Consider the following 22908-nt stretch of genomic DNA (forward strand, 5'->3'; position numbering starts at 1 on the left):
AATTTCGTTCTGCAGTCAAAATGAAATCCAGGAGCTGGAGCCAGAGCCATGCAAGTGGAATATTATGCCCTCAACAGAGACTCACGAAAGGTCAACAGAGAGGTGACAGAACATTTTGAGAAAAGGGAGACTGGCACTCAACACTTCATGCTCTGTCCACCTCAAAACAGAGGAATGTTATGAGAAGAAGGGCCATTCTGCTCAGGGAGAAGTGACAGGAAGTAGAAGAGATTCCAAAAAGAGGAGAGGGACAAAAGGAATGGGAGATGGTGGAAAATGAGACAGACAGGAAAACAGCTAGATCCTCAAGCAACTCTCCCTTGGGGAGTGGAGGTGGTCAAGGGCATGTTTAAAAAGAAAAATTCCATCCAACGGAGATGAGAAGGCAATGCAAATTCAGAACAAGAAAGAGATCCTCAGACCTAGAACCCAAATTCCAGTTTAGCCAATGGCTGGTCACACAATCTGGTCAAGCCCCTCAACCCCTCAGAGCCTCATATGTGAGACAGATGAAAATACGTACCCACTACAGCTGGGAGAGCTATGCAAAAATGCCTGTAAAGAGGCTGGTGTGCCATAGATGTTCAGGGAATACCAGTGCCTTGTGTCCCTTCCTCTTCAGCCTCTTCCCATGTTATCTTACTTAGTAAAGTCAACTCTGATGCTCTGGGTGTTGATGAATGTTTAAGGGTGTCAAGGTACATTCAGCAATGCCTTCTTTTTTGAAGCAAAGGTAATTCAACTACCTGAGTCCTGCACTCAGCATCTCTGTGAACTTTCATTAAGTCACAGCAGGAGCTTGGTGCCATGGAAGGAGACATGGCATGCAGCAGACCCTCTACCAGGTTTGGAAGCCCTACTTCCTGTAATCACGTTATCTCCCAAGCAGTTCCTCTCTTGTTGGGAATCGGCTCTTTACTTAAGAAAAGCTGCAAATCAAACAACAGGGCTACCCAGGGAACTGAGGATTTAGCTCTTTAAACATTTCCTCCTATAAATATAAATGGTTGCTTTTCTCCAGAGGAAGCCCCAGCGTTCTGATCTACACAGCACTGGTGAGGAGGCTAAGGAGATGTTCCTATCTTCTGGTGAACGTTGCTGATCACCTAATCCCTTCTCTGCCAATCCTCTGATCTGACAGAAATAGAGGTTATTGTGTCCCTCAGTTTACAAAGAAGGGAAGAGGGAGTGGATCAGAGGGAAGAACAGAGAACTCACCAGGGAGACACAGAGGAGGGGGAAGAAAGAATTGCTTTTAATGCAGTTGCATAATCCATAATTCAGCAAGCTTTTCATTTCTCTTATCTTCTAAAAAACACAAAATTAACTTCTAAGTAAAGTGCATAATTTATGAGAAGTCTCTGTGTTGATGACTCCCGAATCCCCAGGCCTCGCCGACTTCTGACGCTTCCCACAGCCGGTCTCACATCTCACATCCTCTGCAAGATGTGCTGCCCGGAGTTGGCTAGGCTACCCGGCTACCGCTCACTTCCCCACTAGCAATGGAGCCCAACTCCTCCCCTAAACCTTTTCCCTGCTGAGATTCTCCTTTCCATTGTTATTCTAATCTTGATGGCAAAAAATAAATAAATAAAGATAAATCTAGGAACCTTTGGATTGTTGCTCTCTGCCTCTGATATTATGGTCTATGAAGGGATGCTGAGGTTTGGTCTATTGATATGTATTGTAATGCTAAATTCTATACCTGAAGGTCTAGACCTGAGAGGGACCTCCCGTGTTTACAAACTTCTGTTCCTTGATTTGAAACTATTCCTTAAATCAAATTGGCTATTGCCAGTTACTGGAGGGATTAGCGGTTGGTGGGTGAGGAACCATGAGCATGTGGCCAGCAGAAACAGCAAGTATCCAGGGTACACCGCTTGGAAGGTAGCCAGGCCTGTGGTTAGAAGAGCAGATCAGGGGTGACCCCCAGCAATTGTCAAAGCCAAATAAAATAACCATACTTTGAGTCTCATTTATTTGTAAGCTAGTTGGGGATAAGCTTAGATTGTGCCCACTACAAAGGCTTCCTTCACAGACCCCCTTTCCTCTCTTGCCCCATTTTAATCAACCCCAGCATCCTGACCCTAGTGTGTCCATGTCTGAACCACAGACCATCACCAGCTCCATCTTCCTAAAATCCTGCTCACATCAGGTCGCTAAAGGCTGCCTATTTCCAGCTATGAGGAGATTAAAGGCTCCCTGCTTGTTCTCTGAGGTCCTGACCTCATCTTGTGCATCTAAAGTACTTAACACAAAACCTCTTCTACCCTCACAGAGGATTCAGGAGATCATGGAGCTCGTTGCAGGTACTCTAACAGGTCTATGTGATTCATTCAACCTGGACTGACAGCCTCTACCTACACCTCTCACACCCAAACACCCACACACACACACACACACACACATGCACACACACACACTCATACACACACACATATGCACACACTCTCATACTCTCCCTCTCTCTCTCTCTCACACACACATGCACACACACACACACTCATACACACACACATATGCACACACTCTCATACTCTCCCTCTCTCTCTCTCTCTCACACACACACACACATGCACACACACTCATTCACACACACATGTGCACACACTCTCATACTCTCCCTCTCTCTCTCTCTCACACACACACGCACACACACATGCACACACACACTCATACACACACACATGTGCACACAGTCTCATACTCTCCTCTCTCTCTCTCACACACACACGCACACACACATGTGCACACACTCTCATACTCTCCCTCTCTCTCTCTCACACACATGCATACACACACAGATGTGCACACACTCTCATACTCTCCCTCTCTCTCTCTCTCTCACACACACACACATGCACACACACACACTCATACACACACACATGTGCACACACTCTCATACTCTCCCTCTCTCTCTCACACACACACACGCACACACACATGCACACACACACTCATTCACACACACATGTGCACACACTCTCATACTCTCCCTCTCTCTCTCTCTCTCACACACACACACACACACATGCTCACACACACACACATGTGCACACACTCTCATACTCTCTCTCTCTCTCTCACACACACACACACACATACATTATGTTCCATACTCCATACTCCCCAAGATGAGCCCTATCCTCCAACCATCCAAACTCTATCCATCCTCCTGGCACCAGGACTCTGCTTCCTGCATCAGCCTCTTCTCCCTACTTACTGTTCTTTGCCCTGGGACACAGAGCCCTGAGTCTACAACTACAAAAGTCAACTAAACGTCAATTGATTTATTTTTAATTAAAGCATCTGCTCTGCCTTCTTTCTCTTTCTTTTAGTTTCCTCCTCCCCCTTCTCTCCTTTCCCTCCGTCCTTCCCTCTCTTAGCCTCTCTCCTTCTGTCTCTGTCTCTCTTTCACCCTCTGCTGTTTCTCTCTCTCTCTCTCTCTCTCTCTCTCTCTCTCTCCCTCCCTCCCTCCCTCCCTCCCTCCCTCCTTCCCCACACTGCTCCCTCTCTGTTTCCCATCAATCAGAGCAGCTTCTACCATGGTAATGATCTGATACGTCCAAGCTTTTAGCTTAATTTTCTCTGGTATCAATAAAATAGACTAACACAGAACTTTACAAAATTCTCAACATCAGGCTGGAGAGATGGCTCAACAGTGAAGAGCATTTGTAGAGTTAAGTCCCCTGTGCAGAGGACTCAGTTTCTGCTCCCAGCACCCACATGGTGGCTCAAAACACTCCGAAACTACAGCTCCCTCTTTTGGCCTCTACAGGCACTGCACACATGTGGTACCTACATATATGTAGGCAAAGCACTCAAACATACAATAAAATATATAAATTTTTATAAAAAATGATAATGTCCTTAACATCCACAAGTCCTAATGGTTATATGTTGAATGGAAAATTGGAGCTAAGGAAGAGGGTCAATGAGCCATTAAGATGTAAGCGAGGAAATTTGTAAGACACATACTGGGTTCACTGGGGCACGGGTTGTTCAAGCAGCCTTTTTGCACACACCGTGTTTACATCCATCTTCCATTTACTCTTTTTCTCTCTCTCATTGATTCAGCAAATACTGAATGCCTCTAGGACCTATCACACAGAGATGGGTAGGTCAGATGCTTCCTGACCCTCAGCCCTGACACTACTGAAAGAAACCTTATCCCTGTAAGAGAGAAGACATACATGCTTATGTATATACATAGGCATATCGTTATTTATTGACTAGCCAATAATTGCTTGATCAATTGCCTCTGTCCACATGCCCAGTGTCTGACAAGTTGTAAATATGAGAATAGAAAAGCAGAACATAGCAGCTGGCGTTGATTTACTATATATCCAGAAAAGCCTCTCCTGTTGGGGAGATAGGTTTGTAAATATTTTCCCTCCTGCTGTAGTCTGTGAGGTATAGTAGAAGGAGAGATTGCTTATCGTAACTTATTATTTACCAATTACACGAGAATCAGAGGCGGGTCTCATGTCTCACCACCGATCTGTGAAATTCTATCTGATTCTACACCTGATTTGGGGGACAGTATCTTACCAATGATGTTATCGAGTCTGTCCAGGAACTAGGTTAGAATCACAGGATACTGATATGAAATGGAAAGAGATTAGAATTCACTTATTTGATAAGACACAAACCAAGACACGGGACACTTTCCCAGGTTCAAACAGGACAGCCTGGCACATCCTCCAAGAAAAGCCTGATTCCAAAATTCCTAGTACAGAGAGCCTCTCTCCTTCTGCTGCTGCTGCCAGTCAGAGGACATAGCCTCTGACATCACAATTAATTACTGAGGTATGAAGCATTTTCTGCTATGAAGGCGGAGGACTATCTTAAGAGCTAAGAAATGCTCTTCACAATTTTAGCACTTTTGATGTTAATCAGGCATGACCTGCTGTTTCCATGCGGAATCCTGAGATGACAACGTAACAGGTGACCTTCTAACAACTTGTAACTGAGTCTCTTGTTTCTTTTCAATGAGATAAACTCTAATTGCAGAGATGATTAGATCCTGGTAGATGATAAGGAAAAGGAGCCACAAAGCAAAGAAACTCTTCTATTAACAACAGTTAGGAGACAGAAGACACACAATAACATGCCCAGCGCTTTAAGAAATTCCCCCACAGTGGACTCTGGAGCTGGGTACCCAGCCCAGAACTAACTAAACTACAGATTCTTTTCAAACACAAAGTAACCCTGTCCCCTCTCAGAATTACATGGATTAAGTCACAGTTACAATTCCTTAAAAAAAAAAAAGTCAGACTCAGACTGAAGCTGCTGCTTTTAATGCCTATTAAACAGCAGGCTAAATAGAACACTACACTCGTGGCTCAAGCATCAGAGCTCTGTTGGGGTGTACACAGTCCAAGCAAGGTAACTCTCCCTGTTTTAGCAACAGAACGTCTTTAGTAAAATGAGGATAAGTGATACAAATAAGCACACACGTTAAAGTACTTTGTATTGAATCAAGAGAGAGGACATAATGATTGTGAGTCTATCTCTGGGAGTGTCTGTACCACGTTACTCAGATATGAAAAATGAAAACACAATTTGGGGGCTGCAAAATGCTTTCTTGATGTTATCAACTGTTCTCATTACCTACCGGGAATCGTTCACCACGTCTGTTCTGTCCTGACGTCTCACGCTTCTCTATTTCCCATTTTCTGTTCTCTGCAAGTGTAAACATCAGAACGTGTGATGGTCCTTAAAAGGCCCCGTGGCTCTCCCAGGCTAGAGTTTTCATGCAGATGAGGCTTAAGTCAGAATTAGGTTTCTTGCCTAAATATTTAAGAACATAAATAATGTCTGGGCACCGTAGCTGTCATGTTAAGCTATTTGACATTTATTGTTCTGAGGAAAAGAAAGGTCAGATGTATCAAGTCTGCATTTCTGCTTCATGACATTTTTTTTCCTCCAAATGCTTCCAAATTATAGTATTGAGGCTCATACGATGAAAGGGGTTAGGGGAGAATGATAAGGAGAAAGAGAGGGCGAACAGGAGGAAGGGTTGGGGAGGAAAATCTTTACTCAACGTCTTTCTCACCTCCCCTGCCCACCATGACACAGGCATGTTTAATACCTTCTGAGCTGTTCCCAGTGGCTGCATTCGTCTAGCAGAAGAGTGGGTACCAGGACCATGGAGCATAAAGGGAAGGCAGCAACCATGGAAAAGAAGAATATGCATGGCTTCATGATCTATGTAGCATGACCTGTGGTCATACTTCATGGAACAGATGGAAACCCTCTGGCCCCCACCCTTCCTTTCTGCATGGCTCTCTGCACACTTGTCTTCCTGTCTCAGAGAAGGTAGTCATGGTTTTCACTAAAGTTTCCCTGCCTGTGGTTTGGCACATTTGTACACTTAAGGTCAAAACAGGATTTGCAGAATAACTGACTCGAGTCATTTTAAGGGTCCTAATGTTGAAGAAAGGATAGTACTTGTAAGTGGAGCTACAGCCCAGGTAACAGCAATGACATCGAGATTCTATTTGAGACTGAAACAGGCTGAGTTCAAACACTCCGTTCTACACTTACTGTGACCCTGAGCCTTAGTTTCTTTATGTTGGAAATCAGAAGTGTTATCAAAACCAACCTTACAGCATAACAGTATGGATTAAAATTAAGAACTGTGTCTAGCTGCTATGCTTACTATTAAGTGACAATGGAGTAGGATTTAGCTGTTGTTAGACACCTTCCCAACTACTCTGTCCAGCAGTCACAGGGGATAGAAGAACTCCATTTTGATGGAAGACTCCAGAAACAAGTGGATCTAGATGGAATGGTGCCCAAAAGCTCGGTGAGATTCTTCAATGAGCCAAACATGGTGTCACATATCTGAAAACTCTGTGCTCAGGAGGCTGGAGCAGAAGAAACTCAAGCTTGAAGCTAATGTGAGCTCCTTGAGAAGACAATGCTCCCCCCACCCCCAAAAAAGAATAAAGTATAAGGACACATATTGCTATGTGTATGGAGTGCCATTAGGAAGCCTATTGCTTTATATGTTAACAAAAACAAATTCTATAATCTCTGTGCTAAATGATTTTGCTACAGAATTATCCCTTTCTGTCTAACACCTGTCTGTCCTCCTTGATAGTTTTCATCCTCCTGATGTTAATATGAGGAGTCTGCCTCTAACACACTTTGCTTCATTCTGACCCACTATTCAACACAAAACACAGCCTTTCCACTACTTCTGAAACACACGATTCCACAACACCCCTTGATCAGGAAGTTTCTCCACCTTTCTTAATAAACGCTCTTGCCAGTTGTAGCAGTAATTCTGTTCCACTGTGTGACTGTGAACTTTGCTGAAACTAAAATGTTATCCCTCTTTTGTCTTCCTTCTTCCTCTTCCTCTTCCTCCTCCTTCTGGAAAACCTATTTGCTTTCAATAATTAAACTGTCAAAATCAGGTAAATAGCTCCTATATCTATATACACCTTGAGTTCTCCCCTGTTGTAACTCTGTCCCACATAGGCATGGGCACACCAGAAAATCTCATCTTCTCCAGATGCCCCCAGTAATTGTGATCATGCCAACCACTGCACCCTTAAACCACATCCTCTTTCCAATCACATTCTTCATCACCAATACTTACTGCAGACTTCAAGGAAACCATATGAGAATCTTAGACTTGAATTCTTTCCTCCTGTTTCTCATGTAGTGAGTTATCACATCCATCTGCGTTGTCTTCACTTCTGAGCTAGTACAACAGACTCTCGGAGCTCCTGCCTAGCACCAGTTCTCCCTGGGATTTGGAAATATGTTTCCTGAGGAGTTTTCAGCTTGCACTCAACGTGCTCTTTCCCAACTCAAGACCTAAATACTTTTTTCTTTTTTCCATACTATATGTAAATGATAGACTAAATAAGCCATCCTCACATATAATTCATAATATTTGGTCCAGCAGAATTTCTCAAAACCCCAATACTCCATAGATTTCTCAGCCCCTGAATAGTTTTACTTTCTTAGACACACACACACATGGAAGGAGGGAGGGAGGGAGGGAGGGAGGGAGGCAAGGAGGGAGGGAGAGAGGAGAAGGGAAAGAAGAGAGGAAGAGGGAGACAGAGAGTCAGAGAGAGAGAGAGAGAGAAACAAAGAGAGAGAGAGAAACACAGAGACAGACTCACACAGATACACAGGGAGGGAGGGGGAGAGGGAGACAGAGAGTCAGAGAGAGAGAGAGACAGAGAAACAGAGAGAGACAGAGAGACAGAGAAACAGAGAGACAGAGACAGAGAAAGACAGACAAGACAGACAGGCAGACAGACAGACACACACACACACACACACAGAGAGAGAGAGATTTTGCCTGACTCTTTCTCCCTTTTCCCTCTTCGCCCTTCAGCCAAGCATTTCTCATCTGGACATTATATTTTGCTACTGCCCCCTATTGGAAGGCCCATTGCCTGACTCTTTCTACATAAAATGCCTCATTCTTTTCAAGACTCTTCTCAAATCACCTACTTCTGGGCTTGTTTTACTAACTCAACTTCTGTCTCAGTCCCCAAAGAATCCCATCATTCTCAACAGATACCCTTTGACCTGATTCCTTGCCTGGGAGTAAACTTATTGTTTATAAAATTACAGGACTATAACTTCCTGTCTCAGAGGAACACACCCCTATCGACATGCACTAAACAAATCTGTCTGCGTTTGGTGGAATGGGGTTTGGTATCTGAAGGTACAGAAACACTCTGTCCTCCACCACCCTGGTGATAATCAACCTTTTGAGGCCTCCACGGAACCATGAGACCCAGCTTCACCATGTCTTTGGCGATTGAGAGAAAGATGTAATTTGTTAGCTCTTTAGTGTTGTTCTTTGTCTGCCTTTCTCCTTAACTCATTTTGGAGATCATCCTGGGAGGAAGAGATCTTTCTTTACTTAACATGATAACTGCTCAGTTAAACTGACCTAATGAATAAGTATTTTGTCAGGAAATATCCCAAAAGCTATAGGCATCCATAAAATCTAGAGAAGGATAAAAGAGAAAGAAAGCGATTGCTCCATAAAACCATATAGGGGCCCCATGAGCCCTTTGGCTGAATATTATTAATTCCTGAATTCATGGATGAGATGCTATAGTGTGGGCAAAGAACAACTGAAAGAGAATGGGGTGGGTGAGAAGAGAGGGGGAAGGCAGGGCAAGCACAAGGAAGGACAGAAGGAGGGAAAGAAGGGAGGGAGGGAGAGAGGGAAGGAACCTACCAGAGAACTAGAGGCTGAACACCTTCTACCACAGCTCACACAAAGTTGGTGTGGTGGTCTGAATGAAAATGGCCTCTATCAGCTCATAGGGAGTGGCATTGTTTGAAAACATTAGATGGTGAAACCTTGTTGGAGTGTGTGTGGCCTTGTTGGAGAAAGTGTGCCACTAGGGGTGGGCTCTGAGGTTTTAGAAGCTCAAGACAGACCCAGTGGCTCTCTCTTTTCCTGCTGTCTGTGGATCCAGATGTAGAACTCTCAGCTACCTCTCCAACACTATGTCTGCCTGTGTGCCACCATGCCTCCCTACATGATGATAATGGACAAAACCTTCGAACCTGTAGGTCAATCGCTGATAAATAACTTCCTTGTAAATGTTGCTATGGTCATGCTGTCTTTTCCTAGAAACCCTAACTAAGACAGTTCGGGAAGTCTGGGATACTCAATAGCCAGCACACACATCTCACCACACCTGGGGCATTTGTTAAAGACTTTCAAACGTAGGTCTAAACTAACCATAGAACAGAGGCTTAAGTAAACTCCCTTATAAATGCTTGATGATCATCTTTGCTAGATTTAGATTGATGGGCAAGTAAATAAACTGTCAAAAACACTTCAACAGTCTTTAAAGTGAAGACAGAAAAATTCTAGCACTCAACAATGTAATATTCATAATGAACAAGACCAGTACCAAACTATCAGATATTTAATGACAGGAAATGCAACCTACAACCAATTGAAAGAAGATCAATATGAAGTGACATAGAAATGTAGAACTGATCTAATTAAGAGAAGGAACTTGAAAATAGCTATGATAAATATATTCAAGGATATAGAGCAAAACATAGACATAATGAGGGAAGAAATAAAAATTAAACATCTAGATCTATAAATAAAGTATCTCAAGTATTAGATGGACGGACTTAATCAGCTGACCAAATACTCCCAAACATAAGGGGATTAGCTTTAAGGCTCGAAGAAAAAGCTACCCAAACAGGAGAGAGAGAAGACTGGGAAAACAATCTCAGGTCCTTTGTGTAATGTAGCAACATATTAAACATAATTATAATTAGATTCCTAAAAGGTAGAAATAGGAAAAATAGAGAAAGTTCCAAATGTGAGTTTGAAATTGTGTTTCACACTTACAATCCCCAGCTGCTCGGGAGGCTGAGGCAGGCAAATCACAAATCCAAAGCCTCGCTTGGAATGCAAAGGAGCTCAAGGTAATTTAATAACTCTGAGAGCCTATCTCAACCCAAAAGTATAGTAGATAGGGGCCTGGGGGTATCGCTCAGAATAGAATGCTTGCTCAGAGTCCCCAGACTCAATCCCCAGGATTTACAAAAGGAATGTTGATTTATTTACCCATGTAATGAAAAGTATACTCTCCAGACCCAAGACCCTCAATAAAGGCACCGAGCCACATTATTTATTCACCAACTTTCTGAAATACCATAAAAAAAAATCCTAAGGGAACCAGAGGGTGCAGGAGACATAACAGGAAACACAGGTTAAGAGAGTCTCTAAGTCCTCATCAGAAACTACGGACAAAGAATAGCAATAGAGGAGAAACGCTGGAGTGTCCTTGGCCCAAGCACATTCAGTGAAGATCCTCACCAGAAAGGAAAGAACATCAAAGACACTCAGAAAACAAAAGCCAAGAAGATTTAAACGAGGACTAGCACAACATTAAATATTAAAAAGCAGGAGGAAAATGGTGTAGATGGAAGCTCTCAACAAAGCAGTACATAGCCAAAGTGGCACAAACCCACCTGAACTCCATTTATCCTGAGTTTTGCAACTGAGAACCACAGGACAGCGTATAAACAGAAACTGGTGGGGGATCTGAAATGTAAATAAAGCAAGGAACACTGGAGAAGAGAATGAAGCTCAGGACAAGCTACCCCGGAGGAGGTAAGTCTTCATCTCTTTTCCTTGTGTCTGTGATCCAAATGCAGGCTCCTGAAAGCATGGAGTTAGGACACTCAGAGACATCCTTCTCTCTACCTAGGAGACTGATCCAAGAGAGTGAAAAGAAACCTCCGTTTCTTGGTGTGTGTGTGTGTGTGTGTGTGTGTGTGTGTGTGTGTGTGGTGTGTGGTGTATGAGTGTATGTGTGTGTGTGTTTGTGTGTGTGTGTGTGGTGTATGAGTGTGTGTGTGGTGATTGTGTGTGTGGTATGTGTGTGTGGTGTGTGTTGTGGTGTGAAATAAATTGAAAAGAAGGCACATTTGTATATACTTAAATAAGGCTGAAATGGTCATTATACAATGTCACCCAGATTTAGATGGAGACTTTGACACTGGGTCAGCATCCTTCCAGGACATGTTCCTTTACCCCACTCATTGCCACCACCTCAATCACTCGTACTTTGGTCTTTTCCTGAGTCCAGGCATCTCTGTGTCCAGAACATGACTCCGGCCTGTTGTCCTGCCTTGTCCCTTGTTCTCCCCTCTCTCAGTCTCTTCACTCATGTTTCTCTCGTGCTCAGCCATTTTTGTCTGTTTCTCTGCTTGAAATCTTAGTGATATTTCTACCCCACATTTTCTATCCCCTCTACAATATTCTTTGTTTTTAAAAAATAAACTTGACTATAAGACCAAAAATGTTTTAAAATCATATATTGACTGAATAGTTTGTTTTATTTGTTAATGTTCTAACTAAGCATGAGAATCTCATTAAAAGTTATTTTATTTATAAGCAAAACTATTTATTGAAATTGTTACAGGACTTACATGATCTTTACCTGTTGTGCTTTACCTCCATGGGCTAATGACTTCCCTTGTAAAGATTTCTCTTTCCTACTTCAGGAAGCACCTCTGAAATGTACATCCTGGCCATCAAGGGAAAAATACAATTAAGAATTGGAGAAAGGACTAACATTTGTTTGATACAATGGGGTACATGGGTACAGGCTCTGCATTATGAAATTCTCACAATAATGTTGGCAGTGCTATTATTTTTTCTCACTTTACAGATAAAAACTAAAGCATTGGGAGAGGAAAATAAATAGCCTTGGTCCAGTAAATGATAAAGCAGACCTTCAACCCCAGATCTGTGATCTATTCTACATTTTATTTGTGATAGATTGTTTTATTCTGAGTCTCCTGCAGAGACAACACCTTGGGTGGGGGAATAAATAACATATTCTTGACAGGAACACAACACGGCAATAAAAAGGGACAATGTGACCAGATGGGGAAATGTATCCCTGAGATACCAGCACTCGGGAGACTGAGGCTGGAAAATCACAGGGTAAAGGTCAGCCTGGGGGGTAGGGGGTGGAGAGATGGCTCAGTGGTTAAGAGCACTGATTGCTCTTCCAGAGGTCCTGAGTTCAAGTCCCAGAAACCACATGGTGGTTCACAACCATCTGTAATGAGATCTGATGCCCTCTTCTGGTGTGTCTGAAGACAGCCACAGTGTACTCATGTACACAACATAAATAATTCTTTATTTAAAAAAAAATAAGATAAGCCTGGACTATACATTAAGTTACAGGTCAGTGTTGACAAACAGTGAGACTCTATCTCAAAAAAAAAAAAGAATGGAGGAGAAGGAGTGGGGAAGGAGGGAGGAGAAGAATGGGGAGCAGGAGGGCGAGGAAGATATTTTTGGCAATACAAGTGAATCTCACAAAAGTCATATTCAGTAAAAGAAGGAGGCATAAAAGAAGACATAAGGCATCTTAGATTCCTTTCCTGTTATTGATAAAATGCTCTGACAAACATAACTTCATAGGGAAAGGGTTCATTTTCACCCACACAGCTAGGTACAGTCCAGCGTGAATAAGTCGAGGCAGCAGGAGCTTGAGCCAGCTGTCTAGACCACATCCGCAATCAGGAAGCAGAGAGTGATGGACGCATGCTCAGTTCTTCTCTTTCTCCATTTTGTACCATCCAAGAGACCCTGCCCATGCAATGATTCTGCCCATAGCTAAGATGGGACCCATCACATCAATTAATGTAATCTAGATAATCTCCCACACACATGCCCAGAGGACCATCTCCCCAGGTGAGTCTAGAGACTGCAACTAAGCACTAACCACCATTATTGGCATGAGTTCATCTGCATAAAGTTCAAGAACAGTCCCAACCAGTTGGTCACTTATGCGTCAGAAAGAAATTGTTACTTTGGGTGGAGAGTAGGTATGAGTTGGAACCGGATTTGAGAGAACTTTCTTGATGCTAGAAAGCTTCCATCTTTATCAGAGCAGTGATTCACACATTGATTATCAAGCTCTACACAAGATTAATTCTCCCAATGAACTTCCTGACATCCCTATGTCTAAAAAGATGACTATTATTTATAGGAAGAGTCTTGCAACTCACTATCACACAGTGCAGTCTGGAACTTGGGATGACTGCAACACAGAGGCATCATTTTGAGAAACCCTGGGAAGGGGACACAGAAACTCTGCAAGGATGGCAAGCTGATGGCTGAACCCAAACCTGACTCAAAATCTGTCCCTTGTACAGTTGTTCCTAATGCCACGGCATGGTTGAAACAAAGATTGGGCCAAGTAGGAACTTAGCATTTTCAAAAAAAAAAAAAAAAAGATCTCTGAGTCACATTTTCCTACTGCTTTGTGTGTGTGTGTGTGTGTGTGTGTGTGTGTGTGTGTGTGTGTGTGTGTGTTATAATAGCCCAGTCTGAAGCTTTCCATACAGGTTATCTCATTCAATGTAAAGAATGACCCCATGAGGTAGAGGGGACCTCTTAATACCTTTCCATAGCACCAACAGGCTTAAGGAAAATAACCAAGATTTCATATTTAGTAACATGTGAATATGATAACAGATTCCAGGTCCTCTGGCTTCTACTGAAGAATTCTCTTCACCACAGAATGCTGACTTTAATTATGTAGGCTGATAATGTGGAAATGTCTACAACATAGCCTTGGCCATGCATCCCTTCATGAATCCATGTTCTAATGGAAACTGAGAGGGGAGAAAGGGAAAAGAAAGGAAGACCTGGTATATTAAATTACCCTTCTAGTTTCCCCTGGCTAGCTGCCTGCATTCCTTAAGCTCGCCCACATTTTCCTGTCTTCTGAGCTCACACTATTTTCATGCATCTCCTTTAGCCTTTATGCTAAGGGATTCCAGCCACCTACACCCATGCACCTGCTGTGACTTAGCCAGGAAGGCAGAGTACAGGGCAAAGACTTAATTAGCCAAGTGTTCAGGTGGATCTGTCCCAGGGGAGTTCTGCCGTCCTTCGATCTCACACTTTCTAAAATATGCACATGATATCACCCAGTGAATCTGATAAAAATTTCCCTGGACAAGGACCTGTGCTCAGAACAACTAGCTGGAAAAGTCATTTTAAAAATTCTGAAGGGGGGGGGGGAAATAAAAAAACCAAGTAGTTTTTAAGAAATCCAGCTCACCAGAATTCCTGAGGGATTCAACCCACCCCCTCGGCACCTCATCACCAAGCCAACATTTCTACTTCAATCTCTTATCCGTATCAGTGATTTTCCTCATTGTAACAAAAGCAACTTAAGGAAGGGGGTAGCTCACAGCTCGAGGGTATGGCCCATCTGAGCAGGGAAGTCAGGGCAACAGAAGCTTGGGGCAATGATTACATTGCAACCACAGTCAGAAGTAGAGAGATGAATGATGAGACCCATCTTCTCCTTTTTATTCATCCTTACCGAGGGACCCCACTCTTTATTCCAAAACAGAGATCACACCCATTTGTGTCTTCTGGAGGTGATGAATCAGCCATGAAAACCATGACCTGTCATACGTCATATGGTTATTGAATAACCTTTTTCAAGCTGTAATGCTTTCCTGAGGAAGCCTGCTTGAGTTCCTCAAAGGTTTAGATTCTCTTGACGTGCTCAGGTCTAGTAAACCTGGTTTTTAGTAGCTTGGTAACTCCAGTAACTTGGTTCTTTACATCTGCCTCCATGCTCCACTCATCAGGGAGAACGATGAGGCAGGCAATGAAAAGGAAGAGCATAACTCCAGCTAAACAGAATAAAAGAGATCCCTAAGCCTGGTATCCTTCACACCTCTGGAGAAGACAAGGCATGAGCTGGACAGGGGACTCTAAATTAAAGGACACTTGCCATTGGGAAACTGCTGTCCTGTGTGGTCTTGGTCTTGCTTATCCCTGGGACTACTTTAGTGCATTTCTGAGTTAAGGTTAAGTCTCTTCTGTAGGACAAATACTCAGATTGTAAATCTATAATCACCTGAATCCAAGGTCAAAAGACCTGGGGAAGCAGCTGTTGTTGCAAATGAGATACATCTCCCCCTTTGACCTTCCCCCTCTTCTAATGGGACAGAACTTTAGTGGGACAATGGGAGCTAGCTCTATGGCCACTCTTCTCTGGTTCTTTGACTCTCTTGGGAGTCACAGACGTGTTGCAGGATAACCTACAGCATCACTGTCATTACCTGGGTCATCAGACATGGCCACATATAGGGATTAAACAGCTCCAAGTGGCACCATTCAGGCACATGAAAATACATGTGGATTCCTCAGAGTTGTAGATCACTAGACGCTGGAGTTACCCTGCTATGAGAAAACTCAGTGATGCATATTGATGGGGCCCTATAATCCATTAGCCATGAGGCTAAGGATTCATATGTGCCATCCAATGCAATCTCTAATACAATAACCTGAATTGTCACTACCTACGCATAGCATCACATAGAACCATCCTAATTTCCCTACTTTTATGATGATGAAAGTGAATTTCCGATTTTCCAGAACTTTTTTCAAGTAATGGCTATTGTCCACCAAACATTGACTACATGGCCTTCTCACAAGCGTAATACACTGGACTACATGTCTTACTGGTTTATAATGTGCATTTTGACATGGTTCCTTGACTTGAAGACAAAAAGCATGGATCCAGGCAGCATCTATTGCAGTAATCTAACATCTTGTAACCTCTCACCATGTAATGTTCCCAGGTCTACTGTTTTGTACATACATGACCTCGAAAGTGTGCTATCAAACATCTGGATTCCAGTTACTCTATTCACAAAATAAAACAGATGGGTGCCCTACCTATTATCCAATGAATAAAAATAATAATAACTGTGAAAGTGATTTATGAATGTAAAGCCTCATACAACTAGAACAGAATATTAACAACAGTTGTAGAGGAAGGAGAACTGTCCTTTACCAGGCTGGACAAATACCATAAAGTGAGGTCACCTGTCAGTAACCTTTAAATGTGGTAAAGCACTGGGAATTTCTGTAATGCAATTGACACTCTCTTCCTATACCTGCAGGCCTGTCACTCCTGCCTTCAACAGACTAGTAGCTTTATAAACATACTCACTGTTAAAGATAATTTGCTCAGGGTGGTGTCGGTGCACACCTTTAATCCCAGCACTTAGGAGGCAGAAGGAGGTGGATCTCTGAGTTTGACACCAGCCTGGTCTACAGAGAGAGTTCCCTGAAACCAAAGCTACACAAGAAACCCTGTCTCAAAAACAAAACAAAAAAAGACAATATTCTCTCTGATTCACACACACACACACACACACACACACACACACACACACACAAATATGCCTTGGATACATAATCCTCTGGTGTATATACCCACCCCACTGGACCACCAGACCATAACCCAGAGAGCATTCTCATAATGTGAGAATTAGGGTGGGGGGGACCCAAACCTAGTCATTTCAGATTTATTTACTCTCTATCTTGTAAAAAAAATCCCAATTTTAAAGATACTCAAGTAATTCTTTTTTGTTCCCTGGAGACACCAGTGCTCAACTCTCAGGAATGAGATCCTCAAAGTTCAGGACTCCTGTCCCCAGCCCTCCCGCCCACTATGGGTGCCTCAACATTAGAACTCATTAATTATAGATGATGTGGCTTGTCTGACCCATAGCTCACCTGACTCCCTTCTTGATCCCTCTGGGTACCATTTCCTAGTCTGAATGGAATCCACTCTGAAATATATAGAAGAGTATCTATTTCAAAAAAAAATAAGATTCTTTGATATCTAACCTGGAGTTTTCTTCGGGAAGCCCATCCTATTACTTTTAAAGGATACACTAAATAACTCCCTCTCCTCACTGACAGCCGCTCTCTTCAGAGATTTGTAGATTGTTACCATGGCTTTCCCTTCATCGCCATTTAGCTCGGCCATATATATTTAATTCTTTTCATCTTTCATCATAAATCAGTCCCTTCAGCTCTTAAATCAGTTCTCTGCTCTTCTCTGGACTGGCTCCAATTCTCCCAATTCACCTCCAATAACTGATATCTCTTCTGGGAGCTCCAATTTCCTTATAGCTTCCTTTACTCTCTCTCTCTCTCTCTGCTCCTTTCAGAAATGAAATGAGAAGGGATGGACAGATATGTGAGGTCAAAGGTCACTGCATTCATCTACTTGAAATTCCCCCAAGTTTCTCTGTAGTACATATCAAGTCCCAAGCTGTGTATCTTCTTTCCTGTGGGCTTTCTGGGAAACAGAACCTCCTATCCCACAACATTCTTCTAGATCTCTGACTGTGAGATTATAGAAGCAGACCTCAAAGCACCTACAAACCAGGTTATAAGCCAGAGCGATGGGCATTGTGCTAACATCAGGCAGACCTCTTTGGGGCTTGCTCAGGAACTGCCCCTCTAAATGGGTTCTCCCAGGAAATGTTTGAGGGTTTGAAGCACTGATCCCATTTATGAATTCAGAGGAATCCACAAAGAAGATCACAAGCATGTCATTCATTACAAAGGCTCTCAAACATCCTTTTGTCCCCTCAGGCAGCCCAAACCACAAACAACACCATGGTTTAGCTTTGGCCTTACTGCCTGCATCCTCATTTTATCATCTCCCTGGTTATGATTCTTCTCAAGTTTAGGAAACTCTCTTCAGTCTGCAACACATAGGCTCCTGAAGGCCACTGACTACAAGGAGCAGCAGAACATGTCCCCACACATAGACCATTAGCCCTATTGCTCCCCTCTTGGCAGGACCATAAGTCCCTTGATCATTAAGAAAGAAACTGAGTTTGTCCATTTTCCTTGTGTTTAATGGAGTACCCTATGTCACAAAAGAGAAAAAATTCCATTCTATAACTAAGAGGCTATATGAAAAAGAATAAGCTTATTTCCTGCCCCAACATAAGAAGTAGAAAAAAATCAACCCCAGTGGCAGAATGAAAGCCAGAATTTCCATACCAAGAGATGAATGGAGCCACAGTGATGTGCGCTGCCCCCAACATGGAATATGGTGTGTCACAACAGGATATGCCCACTCCATGGAAAGGTCTGTGATGGAACCTGGATCTGAGGGATGCTGGGGAGGCAGTGAGGCAAGAGTCCAGTCTTGTGTGCCTAGCTGCCTAACCACAGACAGCATTTGCCCTCAGAGACAAGAGAGTCCATCTTGTTCAAGTATGGCGACCACAGAGCCTGAATTGCTCTTCAACAAGCTGTCTGTCTCTCTGGAGGTCACAGAGAGCTCATGCATTTACACTTAGTGTCTTATTTGATCCCATCAATAACCATTTGATCCCAATCCCGATGAAAAAAAACATGCCTGGCCAAAATTTCTGCCTTTTAATGGCAGAATCCTGGCTCTTTCTGAAGCCAGCATTTCTATGTGTGTCAAATGATGCATAAGGATTGGCCCCGCTGCCAAATGGACCGAGCTCCTCAGGGAGGACTTGGGAAGCTCATACTTCCCCGTAACCAGCAGCAGACCAGCACTTGGGAGACAGTCCTTTCTCCATGAAGCTCCCCCTGAGCAGTTTGATTTCTGCACACAGGGCTCAACTACAGTAGTATGTTCTTCGAATGTGGTCTGTGACTCAGAGACATCCACTGATAGTTTCTTAGCAGCCTGTCTATAGTTGGTAAGTTTGGGGCTGGAAAATGATCCCCTTTGACATCAAACATGTGACAACAGTTGATATAGACTGCTGGGGCATATGGTCATATCACAAGAGGTGATGAGGAAGCCCCAGCAGTGCTCAAAGACATGAACATGGAAGAAAACGTGTCTTTCCAGAGAAGTCATTTTACATCCATTACAGAAGCCCTGAACGCTAAAAGAGGTTTCATGTATAAACCGCAGAAGCCACAATACTGTTAGAGCCCAGCTGTTCTTTACAAAAGTGTCCTTAGTGAGACAACAGTTTCATTGTTTCGTGTCATTTATTTCACTGAAGGCACTGCCAAGCTCATCAGACCCTGCCTTTCACTAGGCACAATACAAATTCCAGCACTGATCATAAGGGGCTTGTTTGAAGTGGCACCGATGTCACCCATGCCCGTGCTGAAATACAAATCCACATTCTGTTTCCCTGGAGGACCACATGCCAGTACAGTTTCCGTGCAATGACAGAGGAGTCTCAGCTTCTCGGTAGCTCTGCTACAGGGGAGCACTGAGTGTGTGTGTGTGTGTGTGTGTGTGTGTGTGTGTGTGTGTGTGTGAGTGTGGATGTGTGTAAGCATGGGAGAAGCTGTACCTCTACAATGGACCCTATTCGATGCTTTTCATCCAATTAATACTAAACATTTGTAACCAGTGGAGCATAAGAACTCCATCTATTTCTGACGATGAGGACGTAGAAAAGAAGCTAGGTTTGTTCAATGAAATCAGTGAGGGCTTCTTTTTTTAAAGCATGATTTCTCTTTCTGTGGTTTTTTTTTTTTCTCATTCATTTACATTGCATATTTAATTCATTCACAAGTCCTTCCCCTCATGGTCTTCTGAGAGAGAGATTCATTCAAAACCACCTGGCTTGCCATTCAAAAGACACTACTGCAGAGTTAGAAGTAAATGCTTGCACATACAGCCCTAATGCAGTGAATTTTGGAAGAAATGGGGAAGTAAATGAAACAGAAACCTCACTCCAGGCGCCTCCAGCAAGGAGAGCCTGCCAGAGCTCTCATCCAGAGCAGCTGCTACACACATGCAAGCTAAGACTCCCAGGGCAAGCAGGGGGGGGGGGGGCAGGAAAGGCAACTATCTTGATTCTCCCCCAAAGCAAAGTAACCTTAACAATTTTCATCCCATTCTCTACAACTCTCCTGTCCCTTGTTCCTTAGTTCCTCTGGGACTTCCCTGGGACATCTGAGAACATCGAGAGTCTGAGTGTGTAAACAGTCTGGAGGTGGGAGTCCAGTGTGGCAGAATGAATAATTAAGGAAAAGAGAACCTCTGGGCTAGCCAGCACTGGAGAGGAGGGACAGGGACAAGCAGTTGGCTGAGACTCAGTATAAAGGGGAATTCTATATTGTCTGGGAAATTCCACCACATTCTCCAAATAGGTGGTCGTCTAGAAGAGAAACAAGTCAAGAAAAAAAGAGCAATAGTTTGAGGTCCCATAACTTGGAACTCGGGCGTTATAGGGACGTTTCAGCCAGTCTCAGAGCTCAGGAAGGAGGATCATTCAATTACGATCCAGTTGGATCGTGTGTAAGTCAGTGGAAGGCATTCTGCCAACACTGGGAAACTTTTCTCCCAACTTGGTTGCTAGAGAGAGAGAGAGAGAGAGAGAGAGAGAGAGAGAGAGAAGGTTCTATTGGGAAGTTACTATGTTTAAGCACATAAAAAGAAACCACGGGTCTAAGTTCAAGTACAATGAAAAGGGGGCTAGAAGAATAAGAGTTAGTTAGCAGTGGCTACATGTTGGTATAACTAAAAATGCAAATCCCAACACACTCTTGTGGGAGCTGCTCACCCGTCCCGAAGATCTGGAAGAGAAGGCGGGGCTGGGAGGCTCGGATCGCACTGGATAGCCTTCCCTCCCTGCCCACTTCCGATGCCTTCTTCTCAGGCATCAGGCGGATCCTCAGCCGCCCTTCGCCGTGGAGAATCCACCAGCTGAACAGCTCGCTGAGATTGAACTGGAGTATCCCCACAGCCGCTGCCTCCTCTGGGGGACCAATGCAGCCTTCAAGAATCGTCTCCTCTCCCAGCTCCAGCACCAGCTGTTTGGCACGCCTGAGCTTGCGCACCGAGCCTCCCTTCAGCACCCTGGACAGCGTCGGACCCGACTCGGGACTAGGAGAACTGGCTCCCTCTGCCCAGGAGATTCCAGGCAGTGGCCCCAGCAGCCTGAGCAGAGGCTCACAATCCAGGGCCAGTGATCCCCGCGCCTCCAGCCCGCCAGCCTCGGGCTCCGATGGGGACCGTGGCTGCGGCAGCAGCAGGTCTCGGGCATAGACGCGGAAGAGCGAGGGCACAACGAAGTCCACTGCCAGACTCTTCCTCTGCAGGCGCGAATAACTGAGCGGCTCCCGGGGCTGCAGAGGCGGCCCTGAGGCTGGGGAACCCGCGCGCTGATCGGTTGCAGCTCCGGAGTACGAGGCTGCTGCCAAAAGCAGTGGAGGCAGCAGCCACAGGAACCCAACAGCTCCCATCCCGCTGGAGGGCGAGTTTACACTAGTCTCCCTTCCCTTCCTGGTCCAGCCTCGCCCTTCACTCTCCCCCAAACAGGAAAGGGCTCCAAATAGTCCCTTGGTCCTGAATGGCTCCTTCCACTAGATCTCAGCGACTGTGTGTACACTATAGAGCACCCTTGCTTTTCCCAAGCTACAAGGAGGCGAGAAGGGTTCTCAGCAAAACGGAAGACAAAGTCAGGGGGGAGTTCGGAGACAGTGAGACACCCTGGGCTCAACAGCTGGATCCTGCGCCTTTCGCCGTGCTGCGCCCCATTTGTAGAGGCCTTTGCTCAGGGACCAGGGAGGTGGCAATTAGGTACCGTTCAAGGAGCCCTCGGCGACCAGAGATCTCCTCTTAGCTTCCAATCTTCTGCAACTTTCCAGGCTGTGAACCGTGGCTCCGAGTCGGTCACTGTCTTGCCCACGTCCTCCGCTCCTGTCACCTCCTCTGCGCTCCTTCCCAGGTCTAGGCAGGGACCACCGGAGGGGGCTGCTTTCTAGCGCCCCCTCAAGTGACCTCCGCTGCAGGAAGTCTTCGGATCGATCACCCTGCCTGCTGAACTTCTGGGCGTGAACGCGAGCTCTGCGTTGCGGAGAGGAGGCTCCCGCTGCCTCCACGCGCGCAAGTTTGCAGCGTCCTTGCTGTCACCGACGTATTGGTTCCTCGGAGTTCACTCCCAAGCACCCGGGCGGCCCTGGCCGCTGCCTCCTAGTGAAAACATTCCGGGCAGAGGAGCCCGCAATGTAGCCAGCCCCCTCCTCACCTACCAGCAGCGCCCGCGGTTTTGTTGACTGGCCAGGGAGCGAAAGGAAAACGTCTTTCTGCCCCCCGGGAACCGCTGGACAGAAGCAGCGGGAGGTGCCAGTTGCCACCGCTGCTGCCGCCCCCAGAGGCGCTGGATCGCATCTGCCTGGGCGCCCGCCACTTGCAGCTGGCAGTGCCGCGAGCGCGCGCCGAAAGGGGGCGGGGCATCCGCGGGGGGCGGGGCGCCAGAGCGAACTCAGCGCAGCCGCCCAGCCCACGCAGACGGCCCCGCCCCCTTCCAAGCCCGCCGGCCAATGCCGCTGCGAGATCTGCTCCTATGCAAATCTGCAGAGGCCTCGGTATTCATTGAGAAAAGCACCAAGCCCGCCCCCCTCCCGCTGCTGGTGCCTGTTCCTTCCTCCAGATTGCCTGCCCTATTTCTCCGCTGTGCGAACAAGAGAGTATTTTGGATAAATGGGAAAACTGGAAGCGATCGTTGCAACCAAACACTCTGTCTAATTATACATTTAACAGATTAAATGTGTCCGACTTCAGTGGAGCA

The 22908-nt window shown here is 44.9% G+C and overlaps 1 protein-coding gene across 1 annotated transcript in view; it reads right to left on the reverse strand.

Moving 5' to 3' along the window:
- The window catches only part of Alk (ALK receptor tyrosine kinase), a 717836-nt gene extending 695338 nt beyond the window's left edge, over positions 1–22498 (reverse strand). The window contains exon 1 of the mRNA XM_021185679.2: positions 20899–22498. Within this exon, the coding sequence (XP_021041338.1) occupies positions 20899–21580 (682 nt within the window). The 5' untranslated portion in view covers positions 21581–22498. The remainder of the gene's footprint in view (positions 1–20898) is intronic.
- Positions 22499–22908: the final 410 nt, after the last annotated feature.

Source organism: Mus caroli, chromosome 17 (genome assembly GCF_900094665.2).
Source record: "Mus caroli chromosome 17, CAROLI_EIJ_v1.1, whole genome shotgun sequence".
Taxonomy (NCBI): domain Eukaryota; kingdom Metazoa; phylum Chordata; class Mammalia; order Rodentia; family Muridae; genus Mus; species Mus caroli.